The sequence below is a fragment of the Abramis brama genome (genome assembly GCF_963993115.1).
Source record: "Abramis brama genome assembly, chromosome: 3".
In the NCBI taxonomy this organism is placed as follows: domain Eukaryota; kingdom Metazoa; phylum Chordata; class Actinopteri; order Cypriniformes; family Leuciscidae; genus Abramis; species Abramis brama.
In genome coordinates, this window is record NC_139965.1 from 18,969,980 (window position 1) to 18,985,954 (window position 15,975).

The window sequence follows — 15,975 nt, forward strand, 5'->3', positions numbered from 1 at the left end:
TTAAATAATACTATAATAGTAAATAAGACTAACATAAACTAATGGTATTAAATGGACCTTAGCAGTGCTAACATTTTTATGAAATCAAAGTTGATTGTTTATTTTATGAATGCATGTTCCCGGTCTAATTGTGCATAATTCATCAGTGCGCATTATTCAAATAAATAAATATATACAGTGTCTTGCCAAAGTATTCGTACCCCTTAAAGGATTAGTTCAAAATGTCCTGATAATTTACTCACCCCCATGTCATCCAAGATGTCCATGTCTTTATTTCTTCAGTCGAAAAAAATTAAGGTTTTTGAGGAAAACATTCCAGGATTTCTGTCCATATACTGGACTTCAATGGCAACCAACGGTTTGAAGGTCCAAATGTCAGTCTTAATGCAGCTTCAAAGGCTCGACACAATCCCAGTGGAGAAATAAGGGTCTTATTGGGTCCAAATGTCACACACCTCTCAATAAAAGGTCTATAAGCTGAAAATGGATATAAGAGCAAAAACCAAGCCATGAGATCAAAAGAATGCCTTGCAGAGATTTGAAGGTTCACAGGAGCACATGGCCTCCATAATCCCTAAATGGAAGAAGTTTGGAACAACCAGGACTCTTCCTAGAGCTGGTCTTCTGGCCAAACTGAGCAATTGATGGAGAAGGGCCTTGGTTAGAGTGGTGACCAAGAAGCTGATGGTTTCTCTGGTTGAGCTCCATGATCATATATACAGAGATGGGAGAAACTTACAAACATCACTGCAATACTCTACTGATCTGGGCTTTATGGCAGAGTGGCCAGACTCAAGCAGGGACTGGGGGACTGCCACAAATCAGTTTTTTGCTTTGTCATTATGGTGTTTGGAGTGTAGATTGATGTGAAAAAAGGTCATTTAAAGTAGTTTAACATAAGGCAGCAACATAACAAAATGTGAAAAAATGAAGGGGTACGAGTACTTTGGCAAGACACTGTATATATCCAGTATATATGCATATGTGTATCTCACTTGACTGTTTTCACATTTCCAGGGACAAAGAAAAGGTGGAGAAGATGGTGACTTCTCTGGGGATAAAAGTCATGCCTCGTGACCTAAAACACTCGGACCCCAAAGTGCTCCTCAGTGCCATCTGTAGCCAGTGGCTTCCTGTGTCTCAAGCCGTGCTCTGTATCCTTTACTACACAAACACTGGCGCTCGTTGAAAAACACTTCCATTCAAGTTTTTTTCTCTATTCGAGTTGAAGAAAGAAGAAAGAAGTCTCTTATGCTCACCAAGGCTGCATTTATTTGTTAAAAAATACAGGAAAAATATTATTATTGTGAAATATTATTACCATTTTAAAAAATGATATTTAAATATATTTTAAAATGTAATTTATTCCTGTGATGCAAAGCTGAATTTTCAGCATCATTACTCCAGTCTTCAGTGTCCCATGATCCTTCAGAAATCATTCTAATATGATGATTTGCTGCTCAAGAAACAATTCTTATTATTATCAATGTTGAAAACTGTTGTGCTCCTTCATATTTTTGTGGAAACCGTGATGCATATTTTTCAGGATTCTTTGATGAATAGACAGTTAAAAAGTCTCTACAGCTGAGTGGTGCAGAAATTACACAGATTAACTTTGAATCCCTCTAGAGTAAGGTTTTAGGTAATAATACAATGCTTGACTAAAACAAAGTAGGGGAATACATTTGATAAATAAACATAGGTTTAACCTCTTCATCTTGTTTCTTGGAGTGTCCAAATGTCTGAATTTCAGAGTATAGTTTCTAGAAACGTACAACACACAGTCCTCTGTTAATTATACAGACCCTCTAGTGACGTTAGCCACATCAGCACTAGGCAGTTGACTGGCGTTGTCCACCTCCTCAGCCGTGATCTCACCAGCTGTATGGGAAGGAAACACAGAAACCGACCGTTATTAGACGGCAATTTGATTGACACGGGCACGCCTCGCAAATACTGTGGATGCAGGTGCTCGGAGTGACACGTTACTGCGACTAACACTTTTGGTCAAATTTCAGTTGTTTCCCTAAACATGTAATTGAGTGATTCTCAAAATACTTCTCAAATGTGGAGTTTTGGCCTGCCTGGCAGGTGTTTTATGTTTGTGTGTTGTTGTTTTTTTTGTTTCGTTTTTTGTGAATGGAAAGGAGTTGGAGCTTTTCAAAGTTGGGTGAACCATTACTTTTAAAGCATTACAAATGTTTGCTTTTTAGTAGTGAGGACTACTGGATATGTTAGATAAACTAGTTTAACTTAAAATTGACCTACAGTTGCATGAATGGTAGCTTGTTTAAATCCTCAGACGTGTGTAGCCTCCCATGAAAATGGTGATTTTGTTCTGTCTCACCTCACAAGTCTTCATCTTCTCGACTGTATCCAGTATTAAAGTCATAGAAACCTCACAATTCTGACAATTTTGTTGGTCAAACTCAACGTTCAACCCTGTTACCAAAGTTGTTATAAGAAAAGTATCCTCAATCCAATACTTTTCTTACATTTATTTGAAGTACACTACTGTTCAAAGGTTTGGAATCAGTCAACTTTTTGTTTTTGAAAAGAAATTATTACTTTTCAGCATGGACACATTAAATTGATCAAGAGACAATCAAGATATTTATAATGTTAGAAGAGAGTTTTGGTCCATATATATGCTGTTTTTTTTTTTTTTGTTTTTTTTTTTAGCTTTGTGTTCATCAAAGAATCCTAAAAGATTATCACAGTTTCCATAAAAATATTAAGCAGCACAACTGAACTTCTAAAATTCTGCTTTGCCATCACAAGAATACAATTTTAAAAACAGTTATTTTAAGTTGTAATAATATTTCATAATATTATGTTGTGTATTGTATTAATTTACTGTTGTTTTAATCAATAAATGCAGCCTTGGTGACCGTAAGAGAATTATTTCAAAAACATTTAAAAAATCTTACTTACCTAAAACTTTTGAAAAGTGTGTAAAATTATCAATAACGGCAAACCAATATTTGCAAACCTAGCTTAATTTAGACAAAATTTGCAAACATGTTACCTATTCAGGTGTTAATTTATTTAAAATAAAGTGCATGTAAAATGTATTTATTTGGACCTCTCAGATTTTGCTAAAAGAGCTTATATAAACAAACTGGTAACACTTTAAAGTCTCATTTATTACCATTAGTTAATGCATTAACTAACATAAACTATCAATCAGCAAAATATTTGTACAGCATTTATTAACCTTTGTTAATGTTAGTTAATAAAAATGTTCATGTTCATGTTAGTTCACTGTGCATTAACTAATGGTAACAGATACAAATTTGGACCTTAAAAATGCAGTTGTGCTGTCCTCTGTGTATGTTCTGTACATAACTTGACAGCCAGGTAAACTCTTTCCTAACATCAAGACTCTGAAGTCAATAAACCTGTGGACAGGAAGAGACTATGAAAGAGTTTACCTGGCTGTCAGGTTATATACAGAACATATACCAAGGACAGCAATGCTGCAGAAGTATTGTGAATTAGTTCATGTTATCTGATGCATTTAAGTAATGTTAACAAATGAAACCTTATTGTAAATGTTAAAAAAAGCATGTGATATCTACATCTACATCCTGAGGTTGACATATAACGTTTTTTGAAGTTAAGCACCATATTTCACTGACCATTTGTTTAAAAACAAAAACAAAAACATATCATGCTCTGTTTTGTACCCTATTTGTGGAACGTGCCAGTCGAGTGTGTTCTCTTTAACTGTGTTACTCAGCGATGGTGTGTGAAAAGCTGCCCAGCCCAGCTGAGATCTCGGCTGAGAGAGTGGAAAAGCTGATGAGCGTGGGAGCGCGCAGGTTTGACTCTCTGCCCGAGAAAACACAGGAGCTAAAAAAAGGTGAGTGCGTGTTAACGGCTACAGCAGAGGATGTGATTCACACAGCATTTCCTACCACCAGACTCCCATCTGTGGATACAAAACTCACACTCGTATTGCACGCGTGTGCTCTTCACTCAGGAAAACGGCGCTCTTAGATCTTTTCTAGCACTTTCTGCTCACTGGAAGCTTCATAAGTCGACAGTACCTGTCTGCGCACTGTATTTGGATTGAACAGCTCCACTTTTGGCTTGTGGCTTTTTTAAGCTGTATGATGGTGCAGTGGCCTTTTGTTGCGTTCCTCTTCTTTGAAAGGCAATATTTCACCCAGAAATTAAAAAGATGTCATCATTTACTCCCTCATGTTATTCCAAAACCATATAATCTTCCTTCTTCCGTGGAAACACTAAAGATGCTTAGCCCGAATGTTCAAGATGTTCTTTTATTGCGGTCAATCAAAAAGGCATCATGAAAACACAAAAGCACCATAAAAGTTGTCTGTATATCTTGTGCGCTGAAGTCATATGATAGCTGTGTGTGAGTAACAGACTTAGGTGTGGTTATTTAGGTTATTTTGGTACAATTGAGATACTATTATAGTTTTTATTCATATTTATATATTTTGTTTACAGTATATTCTCCTTTTTTGTTTTAATTTCAGATAAAGTTTTAGTAATTTTGTTGTGTTTTTTTGTAATTGTATCTTTTTTTTAATTTTTATTATTAATTAATAGGTTTTGTTCATTTTTATTTGTTTTGTTTTTTTAGTACATCAAGTTGGGACATTTTGTCTTGGCGATTAGCTGAAATAATACAAAAGAAATTATGTATATTTTTATTTCAGTTAACAAAAATGATGCATGATCAGCAGTTTCATGTGAGGAAAAAGTTCAGATGTCGCTCTTGCGTATGCCATACTGCCATATCACGTCCGCCAGCAGAAAGTGGCTTTATTTGAAAGTGACTTCTGTGTGAGCCGTGGTTCATACATTGCTATACACTATTGACAAAATCTCCCCGAAAGTTTGCAATGTGACCAGACCTTTATAGAAAAAACTTAATTCAAAAAGAATATTCTGTCCTCATGTTGTTTCAAACCTGTATGCTGATATATTTTTTTCTATAGAATAGAATAAATTAAAATCATGATTTGCTGAAAACATTCCATTTCAGAGTAGCACACAAATGTATTAGTGCATATTAAAGGGTAACTCTCAACAAAATTGAACCTAGGCTCTTTTTGTTAATGTACCCGAGTCAAACTTTCATGTAAAAGCATAATTAGAATGGAAACGCCACTTTTAAGATTGACCGTATTTTCATTTTAGGTCAAAATGCCTGTTGAATGGGAGTGCATGGGGCACTTCTATGATAGCATCAAAAATCGTTATTTTTAAAACGTTAAGAAGGCTCGACACAACATGAAACTGTGCTCGAAGTATCACCAGTGGCTCTACACATGAACTCGAGCACTGACTACATTGTTTGTGTACCCAAAGTTTACTAAAAAGAAAGTTTTTTATACGACTTACTTTATCAGTTAGTGTTTCTGGTGGCTGGAATTTTGTCAGTCAAAAGTAGTCGATCTCCGAATGCAACGTAATGAACTGACTCCATATGAGGAAATGTCATGAACTTGTCATTTCAATGAAAAGCATGATAACTTAGCTAAAAAATGATCCATGAATTTATATGGAAACAAGCTTTAGGAGCTTTCCATCTGTACTCTCCTCATGTTACGTTGCATTCGGAGATCGACTACCCTGTCCACGCATTTTCAGCGCTGCATTTTTTTTTACAGCATGTCTTTAGTAAATCCTGATAGAAGTTTTTTAACGGCAAAAGAGGGTTTGCCCTGGTGCGAGCTGTTAGTAAATCTGGCCCAAGGCTTTTCATGCTCGGTTTGAAGTGAGTGACAAGATGCATGAAACGCATGCAATGACATTCACTGCTAATATATGACTGTACATGATGTCAGAATGTTTTATTTTTGGGTGAACTATTGGTATTATAAATAATGGTTTAATTTAGAACCAAAACAATTAAGTTGGGTGGTCCATTAAACTCTTAAGTTCTTAGTGTCACAAAGAGATTATCTAGATCTTTAGAAAACCGTCTACATTAGTGGACAAAAGTCATGTTCTGCAAGGCAAATTTTCACCCTTTATTAAAATATTCTAAAAAATTTGTTTAAGATTTTGTAAGCATCCTGCAGTTTTACTTGTAGTCACTTGGTTCATATGTGAAACCTGCCAAATTGTGTACATAATTTTTGTCCAGGCGGTCATACAAAGAAATTATGAACACTTGCATAAAACAAGTGAGAACCAGTGAAAGATTATTTACTGATTATGTTGTAGTCAATTTATGCTTTTTCATGTGAGCTTTTTGTTTTTCTATACATTTTTGTTTTGTATAGTCAAATAAAACCTGTAGCTGTAGTTTGCCTTTTTTGCAAATTCATTTTGTCAGATAATACCTTAACCAAGTTTAGTGTTTTGTTCTTCCCTCATAATTAAAATATTTAAAAATGTATATAAAATATTTTCCTCATATTCTGATGATTTAATCGAACTTTTGTAGGATCATTAAAACAAATATCCTTTCTGGACATCACTTTTGGCCACTACTTTGGTTCTGCTGCTTTAAAAGGCCCAGAAGTCGAATGCAGTCAGTGGTAAAAGTTGCCAGAAGGCATTTGTTTTTCTAGCCTTCACACAATTGCTACAAGAGTTTGTGTAGTAGCAGGATGCTTTTAATACCGTGTGGCCTGAGGCTGAGGTTTCTTTGAGCTCATGCATTAAAAAGCAAAGCGCTCCTCAATTCTGGCTCACGGATTGTAATCTCACGCTTTTAAAGTCATTTCTGATGGCGCTTAGGTGTGAAATTTAGTTTGATTTTGTATTCATATAAAAGGACCACACCGTGTCCCATCCATATTGTGTTCAAAGTCCGAATTGTACAATTACAGTAGTGTTGCTGGCATTAAATAAGACTTTCTTTTTAATCTATTTGCTCTGTGTGTCTGTCCCCTGTAGCATTTCTAGATTGTTCGGCTGATGAGACGGCGCCTGTAATTGTCTTTGTGTCAAAGATGGTTTCCGTGGACTCCAAAGCTCTGCCACAGAACAAACAGAGGTATTGAACGTTTTTTTGGTTTATTTTCAGATAGGCGTTAGTTATAGAGAGCTTGTATTGTTGTGGTTCTGTACTGTAGCTGGCATGTGACTTTCTAATCCTAAAACTGCTGTTCTCCAACTTTCTCATTGTGATTTATGACTATAGGAACAGGGCCTGTTTATCATTCACCTCATATTTAATCATTATAATTCCGATAATTAATTCAATTAGCTAACCCTCTGGTGCTGTTCGATCATTTTTTACCAAAATGTTTTACTTTTTTGGGTGTTTTTAGAATTTTTTACTTCATCTAAATAGTGCGAAACTTGGTAAAGGTTTTGGCACGTACTATGTGAACACAAATAAAGAATCATGGACTCAAAAAGGTTAAATGGTCCTGAAAAAAACCGACAAACTTGTACTGTTCGCGGTCATAAATGACCACATTGGAAACAAATGGGAAGCAAATTTCATCTAGTGGAAACGTTTGGTACTGTGCCCATACAAAATCTTACCGAAAGCTCTTTTTATTTTTTTTATGTTAACCTCAAATTTGGAACACAACTTCTTTAGATTTATGGCTGTGAATTTAATGTTTCAGGTTTTTTTATTTTTATTTCAGAAATAATCTGCCAAGTGTCTTCTTTAAAAAGAGACCGAACTGCAGTCTCTGCTCCAAAGCATTCAAGATTTATGACAGTTTAAGGTGGAAAGCTTCAGGTCTATGCTCAAAAAGTGAATAACAGGTAATAAATGGATCATAACTATTCCATAAATATAATTTAGCACCATAAAATTCCCTAAAAATATGAAATAAAAAACAGTATTGAACTAAAATATAGCACATTCATTTCATTGAGGAAAAAAAAGCTGTCAAGCTGTCAATACATGTTAGCTAGATTATATTCTCTACCTGTCTAGCAATGTGTGTTGTGTTTATGCTTAAATATGACTAAATTATGGTTTGTCTTTTTTAAAAACTTCTATCACATGATTTGTATTGAGTTCACATCAAGCAAGGCTAATGCGATTTTACGTACAGCATGTTTTGCACTTCAGACTTTTTTTCATATTTTCCGGTTAGAGAACAGTCATGTTGCATCACCAAAACCAGCGAGCATTGATGTTCACTGTTTTGTTAAATTATTAAAATAATAACATAATCTCAGGGGGAACATCAAGTAAATATTTCAGGTTGAAGTGGTTAAAAAATTGTTTGGCAATCCTTGCCCTAGTGAAACAGGATGTCACGACATGGCTTACCGCTTAAAAACATACAATATGAATGATAATATACTTCAGTTCACACATTTTCTGAAGAAAATAAAATATTTATTTCACATTTATTAAATAAAATAATACATTTTATACAATACGAAAGAGTTTACTTCATTTAAAGATGGGTTTTTTTGTTATTATTTTGAATAAAAGACTAGGCGGATAAAAATGCTTATATTTTAATGGGTGCAAATATTTGTGAAGGGCGCTGTATATAATATAATAATATTCCTTATGTTAATTTTCTTTCCAGCGTAGCACATATGAATAACTAGATCTGTTAAAAAACTATTCACAAAACTATTATAATAACCAATTGGACAGAAGGTCTTTCTTGCTACACTGACAATTGACAGGTGAATTGAGAAAATATAAATATTTAATTTATAAAGTAATAGTAAAATAATATAAAGTATATTGTTGCTCCTATGACAATAGGACTATTTAGCTTTTTCCCTGGATATGTTTAGAAAATGGTCTTGAATGTTGTTTTGTCGCATGCAGCATCATTTACAAAATGAGCCTTTTTCTGTCTCCGTCACGTAAACGTGAAGACACATTGTAATTTTGTTTTTCATATTTTTGTTTTGGTGGCTTAATGTGAGGAACATTCCACACATATGTCTCCACATGGACAAAAACAGCCTTTAGGCATCATAGATAAACGTCTGCTGGTAAATCTTCCACGAGAAGGACAGATGTTTTCTTTTGTAGATGGTTTATAGGACTTCGATTTGAGTCGCTCACATAATTTATATCAGCGAGGATTAGACTATCATTCCGACTTAAACTATGTTCTGCAACCACATGTAATTCCTAAAGACTTTTATTTACTTGGATTTGCCCTTGGTGAATGTTAATTTTGGATGCTGGCTTTACTGCACAACAAAGACAAAATGCAGTGACATTATTGTTAAAGGGATAGTTCACCCAAAAATGTAAATTCTGTCATAATTCACTCATCCTTATGTTGTTCCAAATCTGTATGAGTTTCTTTCTTCTGCTGAACACAAAAGTAGATATTTTGAAGAATGTTGGTAACCAGACAGTTGACGGTAGACATTGACTCCCATAGTAGGAAAAAAAAAATACTATGGAAGTCAATGGCTACCGTGAACATTCTTCAAAATATCTTCTTTTGAACCCTTTAAGACATAATACAATTTCTTAGACTGTAAAGGAAGAAATGGTCTTAACTGTGCTCTGATGCACAGAATGTGAAATTAATATCAAATAAATCAAAATGATTTTTTCTTAGCTCCAGTATTGGTGTAGTTACTGAGTGGTGCTTTTGTAGAGCAGTAGGACATTTAAAGGAGATCTTTTGGGATTTAAAAAAGGCAATTGATCCTGATTGATTTCCCTTTTTAGCTATCCAGTAGAGATTATTCCAGTACCATATGAGTAGATTTCTGATAAAAATTGGTACAAAAATTCCAGTTTATCCAGGGGAATCTGATTTGATTCCCATCGAATTCCCTATATGATCGTTTTAGGATTGGTTCCAAATGATGAGAGGAGTTCCAAAAAGAATCCTGTATACATTCCTTCAGGCATTTTGACGAAGACGAGAGCTCTAGGATCCTGAATAATAGATCTCTCTCTCTCTCTCTCTCTCTCTGTGTGTGTGTTTGTTTTGAGTAAGTTTACTATAGCCCTTGGGCTCTACAAACTTAATGGACCTTGGCCAAACAGTGATGTAGCAGTTGATCGATACGGCACCTTGCTTGCTCTGTTTGTGTACTGTATGTGTGTGAGCACAAGTTTGTGCTGCTGTTCTTGTCCTTTGTTGCTGGACTATGAAAATTGATATCCTACAGTAATGTTGCTTGCTTAGATCCTGTCCCTGTTGATGTCTTTTGTGTCTGGACTCAATTGAAACAAATGTTTTTCAGTTTTCATCCTCCTAAGTGAGATGACATCATGTCAGCGCTGAGGAACAATGCCTGTTGCAGATCCAGGTGCATACGCTAGATGGCGCTCTCAGCCGTGTCAAACTCCTCAAATGACCCCAGATCTGAGGGCATGAGCTGCTCAGACTCTTTGTTCTCGAGTCAGTGTGTCAGTCAGCTCCCAGACGGCCCCTTTAGGACTGACCTCAGATCAGACATTTTCCATTATTCATCGGGTCGGGTGGAAGTGTACAATGAAATTTGGTGGTGTTACAGATAATTCAGTCAAGTGGGTTTTTGTTTCCATCTGTGTCTTTTCAAACATTCCACCCACTCACAAAGTCTTACACTTGCATACTTTATTCGTCTGTCCGCTGTTTGCAACCCTTTTGTTCTCACTTTTTGTCTTCTTTCTCACCTTCTACAGTAGGTGACAGCCTGAAGTACAGGTGGGCGGTATGACCAAAATCTTATATCATGGTATGATTAATTTTACATCAGATAAAAATACAATACAATGAAAAATAGTTTATATATGAACAAACAAACAAACAAAAAACAAGTATTATTGACAGTTTCTGGATAATCCAGTATGTATATATGTATGTATGTATGTTTGTTTGTGCGCATGTGTGTGTGTGTATATTATGGGGGGCGAAACAGGAAATAATAATATGTAAATCTAAATATATAGTTATAACTGAATATTTAGTTACAAATCTGAATATATAAATATAACTCTGCATATATAGTTATAAGTCTGAATATATAGTTATAACTCTGAATATATAAATGTAAATCCGAATATATAGTTACACATCTGATTGTATAAATGTAAATTTTAATATATAGTTATAACTCTGAATATATATTTATAAATCCTGAATATATAATTATAACTCTGAATATATAAATGTAAATCTGAATATATAGTTATAACTGAATATTTAGTTATAAGTCTGAATATATAAATCTAATTAATGTAATATATATAAATGCCGTTCAAAAGTTTGGGATCGGTAAGATTAATTTTTTCCAATAAAGTCTCTTATGCAAGGCTGCATTTATTTGATTAAAAATAAAAATAAACTGTAATATTGTTAAATATTACGGCAATTTAAAATAACTGTTTTCTATCTGAATATATGTAAAAATATAATTTATTCCTGTAATGCCATTGTGAATTTTATGTAGACCAGTCTTCAGTGTCACATGATCCTTCAGAAATCCTTCATTCTAATATGCTTATAAATATAATATAAAACATATATATATTATGCAAACACAAACTCCTTTGTTAAAAGGTGATTAATCGCAATTAATCGATTTGACAGCACTAATCTAAATCTATATGTATGTATGTATATAGTTGTTTTTATTATTAATTTATTATTAATTAATTTACTTTATAACAACAGCCCTTGAAAATAACAGTTTGTCAAATAACAAATCATTCCTGCCCACTATATATAGATATATCTACTGGTTGACACATTTCTACCGTTACACTATATGGTCTATCACCCAGCCTGGAATGATTTTGAGGCCTTTGTTCTCACCCTTTGACCTCACCCTCACTGTTTTATGTCGACTGGGTAAGCGTGACACTGGACAGTCGACGATATGGCTCGCTGATGTCGAAGCGAATTATCTGGACTTTAATGTGTGGAGAGACAGTTGCACTTTTAAATTATTAGAAGCAGATGGCCTGGGCAAAACCCTGAAGGCCTTTGACGGCACTTCTGTCTTTGAGTGTTGTTTTGACAGAGGGGGCTGTGGAACATGTGCAGACCCTTGCAGGCTGCATGTAGCTTTTCACTGGCTGCAGGAGCTCCCGTGTAGCTTTAGCTGGCGGATCCAGGGTGCAGCTAATAAAATCCATGCAGTGTTTGTGTAGAGCAGGAAGAGTGATTAGAGGCATGCATGTGACTGTCAGAGCTTACACGCAAGAAACACTGTTCTGGAACCAGTTGCTTTCTTGGCAACGTATTGAGATGGGTAACTGTAAGCAGGTGAAACGCTATTAGCATAACAGGATATTCAGTGGAAAACCTTTCTCTTTCAGGAAAAGGGTTGGATCGTGAAAAGTTGGCTTTAAGTGCCAGAATGAAGCCAGGTGGTTGGAGATTTATTGATATAATGCTCACAAGGCTGCATTTATTTGATGAAAAATATAGTAATATTTCAAATATTAACTATCAAAACAACTGAATTTTCAGCATCATTACTCCAGTCTTCAGTGTCACATGATCCTTCAGAAATCTAGCAGCTTATTTGCTGCTCAAGAAACATTTCTTATTAATGTTGAACACAGTTGTGCTGCTTAATATTTTTGTGGAAACCGTAATACGTTTTTTTTTTTTTTTTCAGGATTCTTTGATAAATAGAAAGAACAAAATATATATTTTTTTTTACATTATAAATGTCTGTACTGTCACTTTTGATTAATTCAATTCGGCCCTTGTTGAATAAAAGTTTAATTTCTTTAATTATGATATTCTTCTGACTGATGACAAACTTATGAACTGTTTTGCCTTTAATTGACCGGATAGTGGTGATGTGACAGGAAAGTGAGTAATTAAGCTATGTATTATAAATGTATTATTCAGAAATGACTTTTGTCTACATTGCCTGAATTCTGTATTGAACTCTATGTACTGTAGCAAGGCATCAAACTCCTCAGATTTGTATTGTTTTATTCTAAAATGTTTACTTTTTGTGTCAATTATGACTGTCATAATTAAGACTTTATCTCATATTTATCACTTTTTTGTCATAATTTTCACTTTTTGTGTGACTTAGTATCTCTACGCTGTCAGCGAATCATAACAGAGGTAATTTATATACAGAAGTCTTAAAGGTACAGTAGCTAAAACAGGCCGTTTGATCATAAATGGGTGAATAATGGTCATGAAAAACTCAATTACACTTTTTTTTTTTTTTTTTTTAAGGAAACTTGGTTAAAAGTGAATTCTTTAACAGTGTAGAATTGGTTTCCTTTAACTTTTGAACATTTTCACGTATACATTTTAACTGGAACCGAGTAATTTCTCTTCCCGGCACCAGCAAAACACCTTTTCCCCTGACTGAAGGAGACGGACAGATTGAACTGGATCGAGCCACGTTTAATTTAGCGTGTTGATTTTCAAGCGGTAATTTCCCTCGTCGCCATCTCGCCAAACACTTTTGATGCTTAAATACCTTCTACTCCGTGTGTTTCGAACGCCGTCTAGCTCGGTAGAGATCAACTCCATTTCCTTCGGGTCTGCTAGAGTCATCGAGGGATGAGCGCGATTTATTAACGGAAAAAGAGTTGGGCCGCGGTAATGTACTCCTGTTTATACAGTCTAACATCATACTGTTTCCTTCAATCAAGAATGCTGCGGTTAATATGCCACCGTATTTGGGCCTTGACCGCCAGCTCCCTGTTTATCCTCCCTGGCTGTGGGCCGTTCAGAGAGGAGATGGACGGCTCCCAGTGGCTCTTTAGTTTCTTTTTACATTCATTGTTTGCTTGCATTCACTTTCTGTTGTATTCAGTCACGTCTCACCCTCCTTTTCTCCAGACGGACGCTCTCTCTCTTGCTATCTTTGTTTCTTTTTCTGTCTCACTTTCTCTGTCTCATATTTTCCCCCAAACTTAAAGCAGTCAGCTTCAGGGTATCCAGGCATAAAGTTTCTTCCTGACCTGAGATGATCTTTTTTCTTTCTCACGTCTATGGAGTCTCTGCCCTACACACACACACACACACACACACACACACACACACACACACACACACACACACACACACAAACAAACACAAACAAACACATGGGTGTTTCTTCAACTACGAGCACTGTGTGTCCCAGCGGTTGAATTTAGTCTCTATTTGTTTATGAAGGTCACATTAAACTGTCTTATATATAAACCAGGCCATCATCATTTATTTTTGATACTTTTCAGTTGCCTTTTATGCATATATTTAAGGCTGTCATTCAATTAGTAAATTATTTATAAGGCAAAAAGTGGCTTTAGATTAGAAGTCAATGTATTGTGGGTTTCATTTCTGTATCACTGGATATCAGTGTATTGCTGACCTTAAGTTCACTTTTTTTTTTTTTTTTCACCAAGTATGACTCATTTTTTAGATGAATTATGAAAAAATGAAGCTAAAAATCACTGTGTGTGTTCATATATATATATATATATATATATATATATATACAGTGAGGAAAATAAGTATTTGAACACCCTGCTATTTTGCAAGTACTCCCACTTAGAAATCATGGAGGGGTCTGAAATTGTCATCGTAGGTGCATGTCCACTGTGAGAGACATAATCTAAAAAAAAAAATCCATAAATCACAATGTATGATTTTTTAACTATTTATTTATATGATACAGCTGCAAATAAGTATTTGAACACCTGAGAAAATCAATGTTAATATTTGGTACAGTAGCCTTTGTTTGCAATTACAGAGGTCAAACGTTTCCTGTAGCTTTTCACCAGGTTTGCACACACTGCAGGAGGGATTTTGGCCCACTCCTCCACACAGATCTTCTCTAGATCAGTCAGGTTTCTGGGCTGTCGCTGAGAAACACGGAGTTTGAGCTCCCTCCAAAGATTCTCTATTGGGTTTAGGTCTGGAGACTGGCTAGGCCACGCCAGAACCTTGATATGCTTCTTACAGAGCCACTCCTTGGTTATCCTGGCTGTGTGCTTCGGGTCATTGTCATGTTGGAAGACCCAGCCTCGACCCATCTTCAATGCTCTAACTGAGGGAAGGAGGTTGTTCCCCAAAATCTCGCAATACATGGCCCCGGTCATCCTCTCCTTAATACAGTGCAGTCGCCCTGTCCCATGTGCAGAAAAACACCCCCAAAGCATGATGCTACCACCCCCATGCTTCACAGTAGGGATGGTGTTCTTGGGATGGTACTCATCATTCTTCTTCCTCCAAACGCGTTTAGTGGAATTATGACCAAAAAGTTCTATTTTGGTCTCATCTGACCACATGACTTTCTCCCATGACTCCTCTGGATCATCCAAATGGTCATTGGCAAACTTAAGACGGGCCTTGACATGTGCTGGTTTAAGCAGGGGAACCTTCCGTGCCATGCATGATTTCAAACCATGATGTCTTAGTGTATTACCAACAGTAACCTTGGAAACGGTGGTCCCAGCTCTTTTCAGGTCATTGACCAGCTCCTCCCGTGTAGTTCTGGGCTGATTTCTCACCTTTCTTAGGATCATTGAGACCCCACGAGGTGAGATCTTGCATGGAGCCCCACAGGGTTCGAATTATGATTTCATCTTTGTGGGGGTCTCTTTAAAAAAAGAAGAAAAAAAGTAGCCTATGAGCAGGCGCGGTAGCTTAATAATGTAATATAAAAATATAAAAATTTGTAAATATAATACAAATTTAATAAAAAAGCGTTGGTAACACAATTCAATTTAAATAGTACATTTGGTTTAATTTGTCGTTTAATGAGGTCTAATATATGCTGTTAGTTGTAAGAATTTTCACGTGAGTAAATAGATAGATCCGACAGATTCGACCATGTACTTAAGTGGTTCAGTAGTAGAACATTTGCCAAACGCGTCAGAGGTTCTGGGTTCGAATCCGCACTCCTATAAGTTGTTTTTTTTTTCATCAAATCCGATTATGTTTATAAGTGGTTCTATATCAGGCAGAGACACGTTTGTGTGCATTTTGTTTTGTAATTTTACTGGAACGAATAGAGAGTCTCCACAACGGATTGAAGCGCGCCCGAGTGAAGACTGTGCGCGAGCCACAAACAAACACAGTATCCGCACCAATGATCGCAGCGGCACTTTTATCACTTGATTTAAGCATA

General features: G+C 35.7%; 1 protein-coding gene across 3 annotated transcripts in view; it reads left to right on the forward strand.

The window, feature by feature from the left end:
* Positions 1–15,975, forward strand: part of efl1 (elongation factor like GTPase 1) — a 93,874-nt gene that overhangs the window by 8,434 nt on the left and 69,465 nt on the right. For all 3 annotated transcript variants that reach the window (XM_084109214.1, XM_084109215.1, XM_084109216.1), the window contains exons 10-12: positions 1,018–1,154; positions 3,743–3,865; positions 6,883–6,982. In XM_084109214.1, coding sequence (XP_083965340.1) covers positions 1,018–1,154; positions 3,743–3,865; positions 6,883–6,982 — 360 coding nt within the window. The remainder of the gene's footprint in view (positions 1–1,017; positions 1,155–3,742; positions 3,866–6,882; positions 6,983–15,975) is intronic.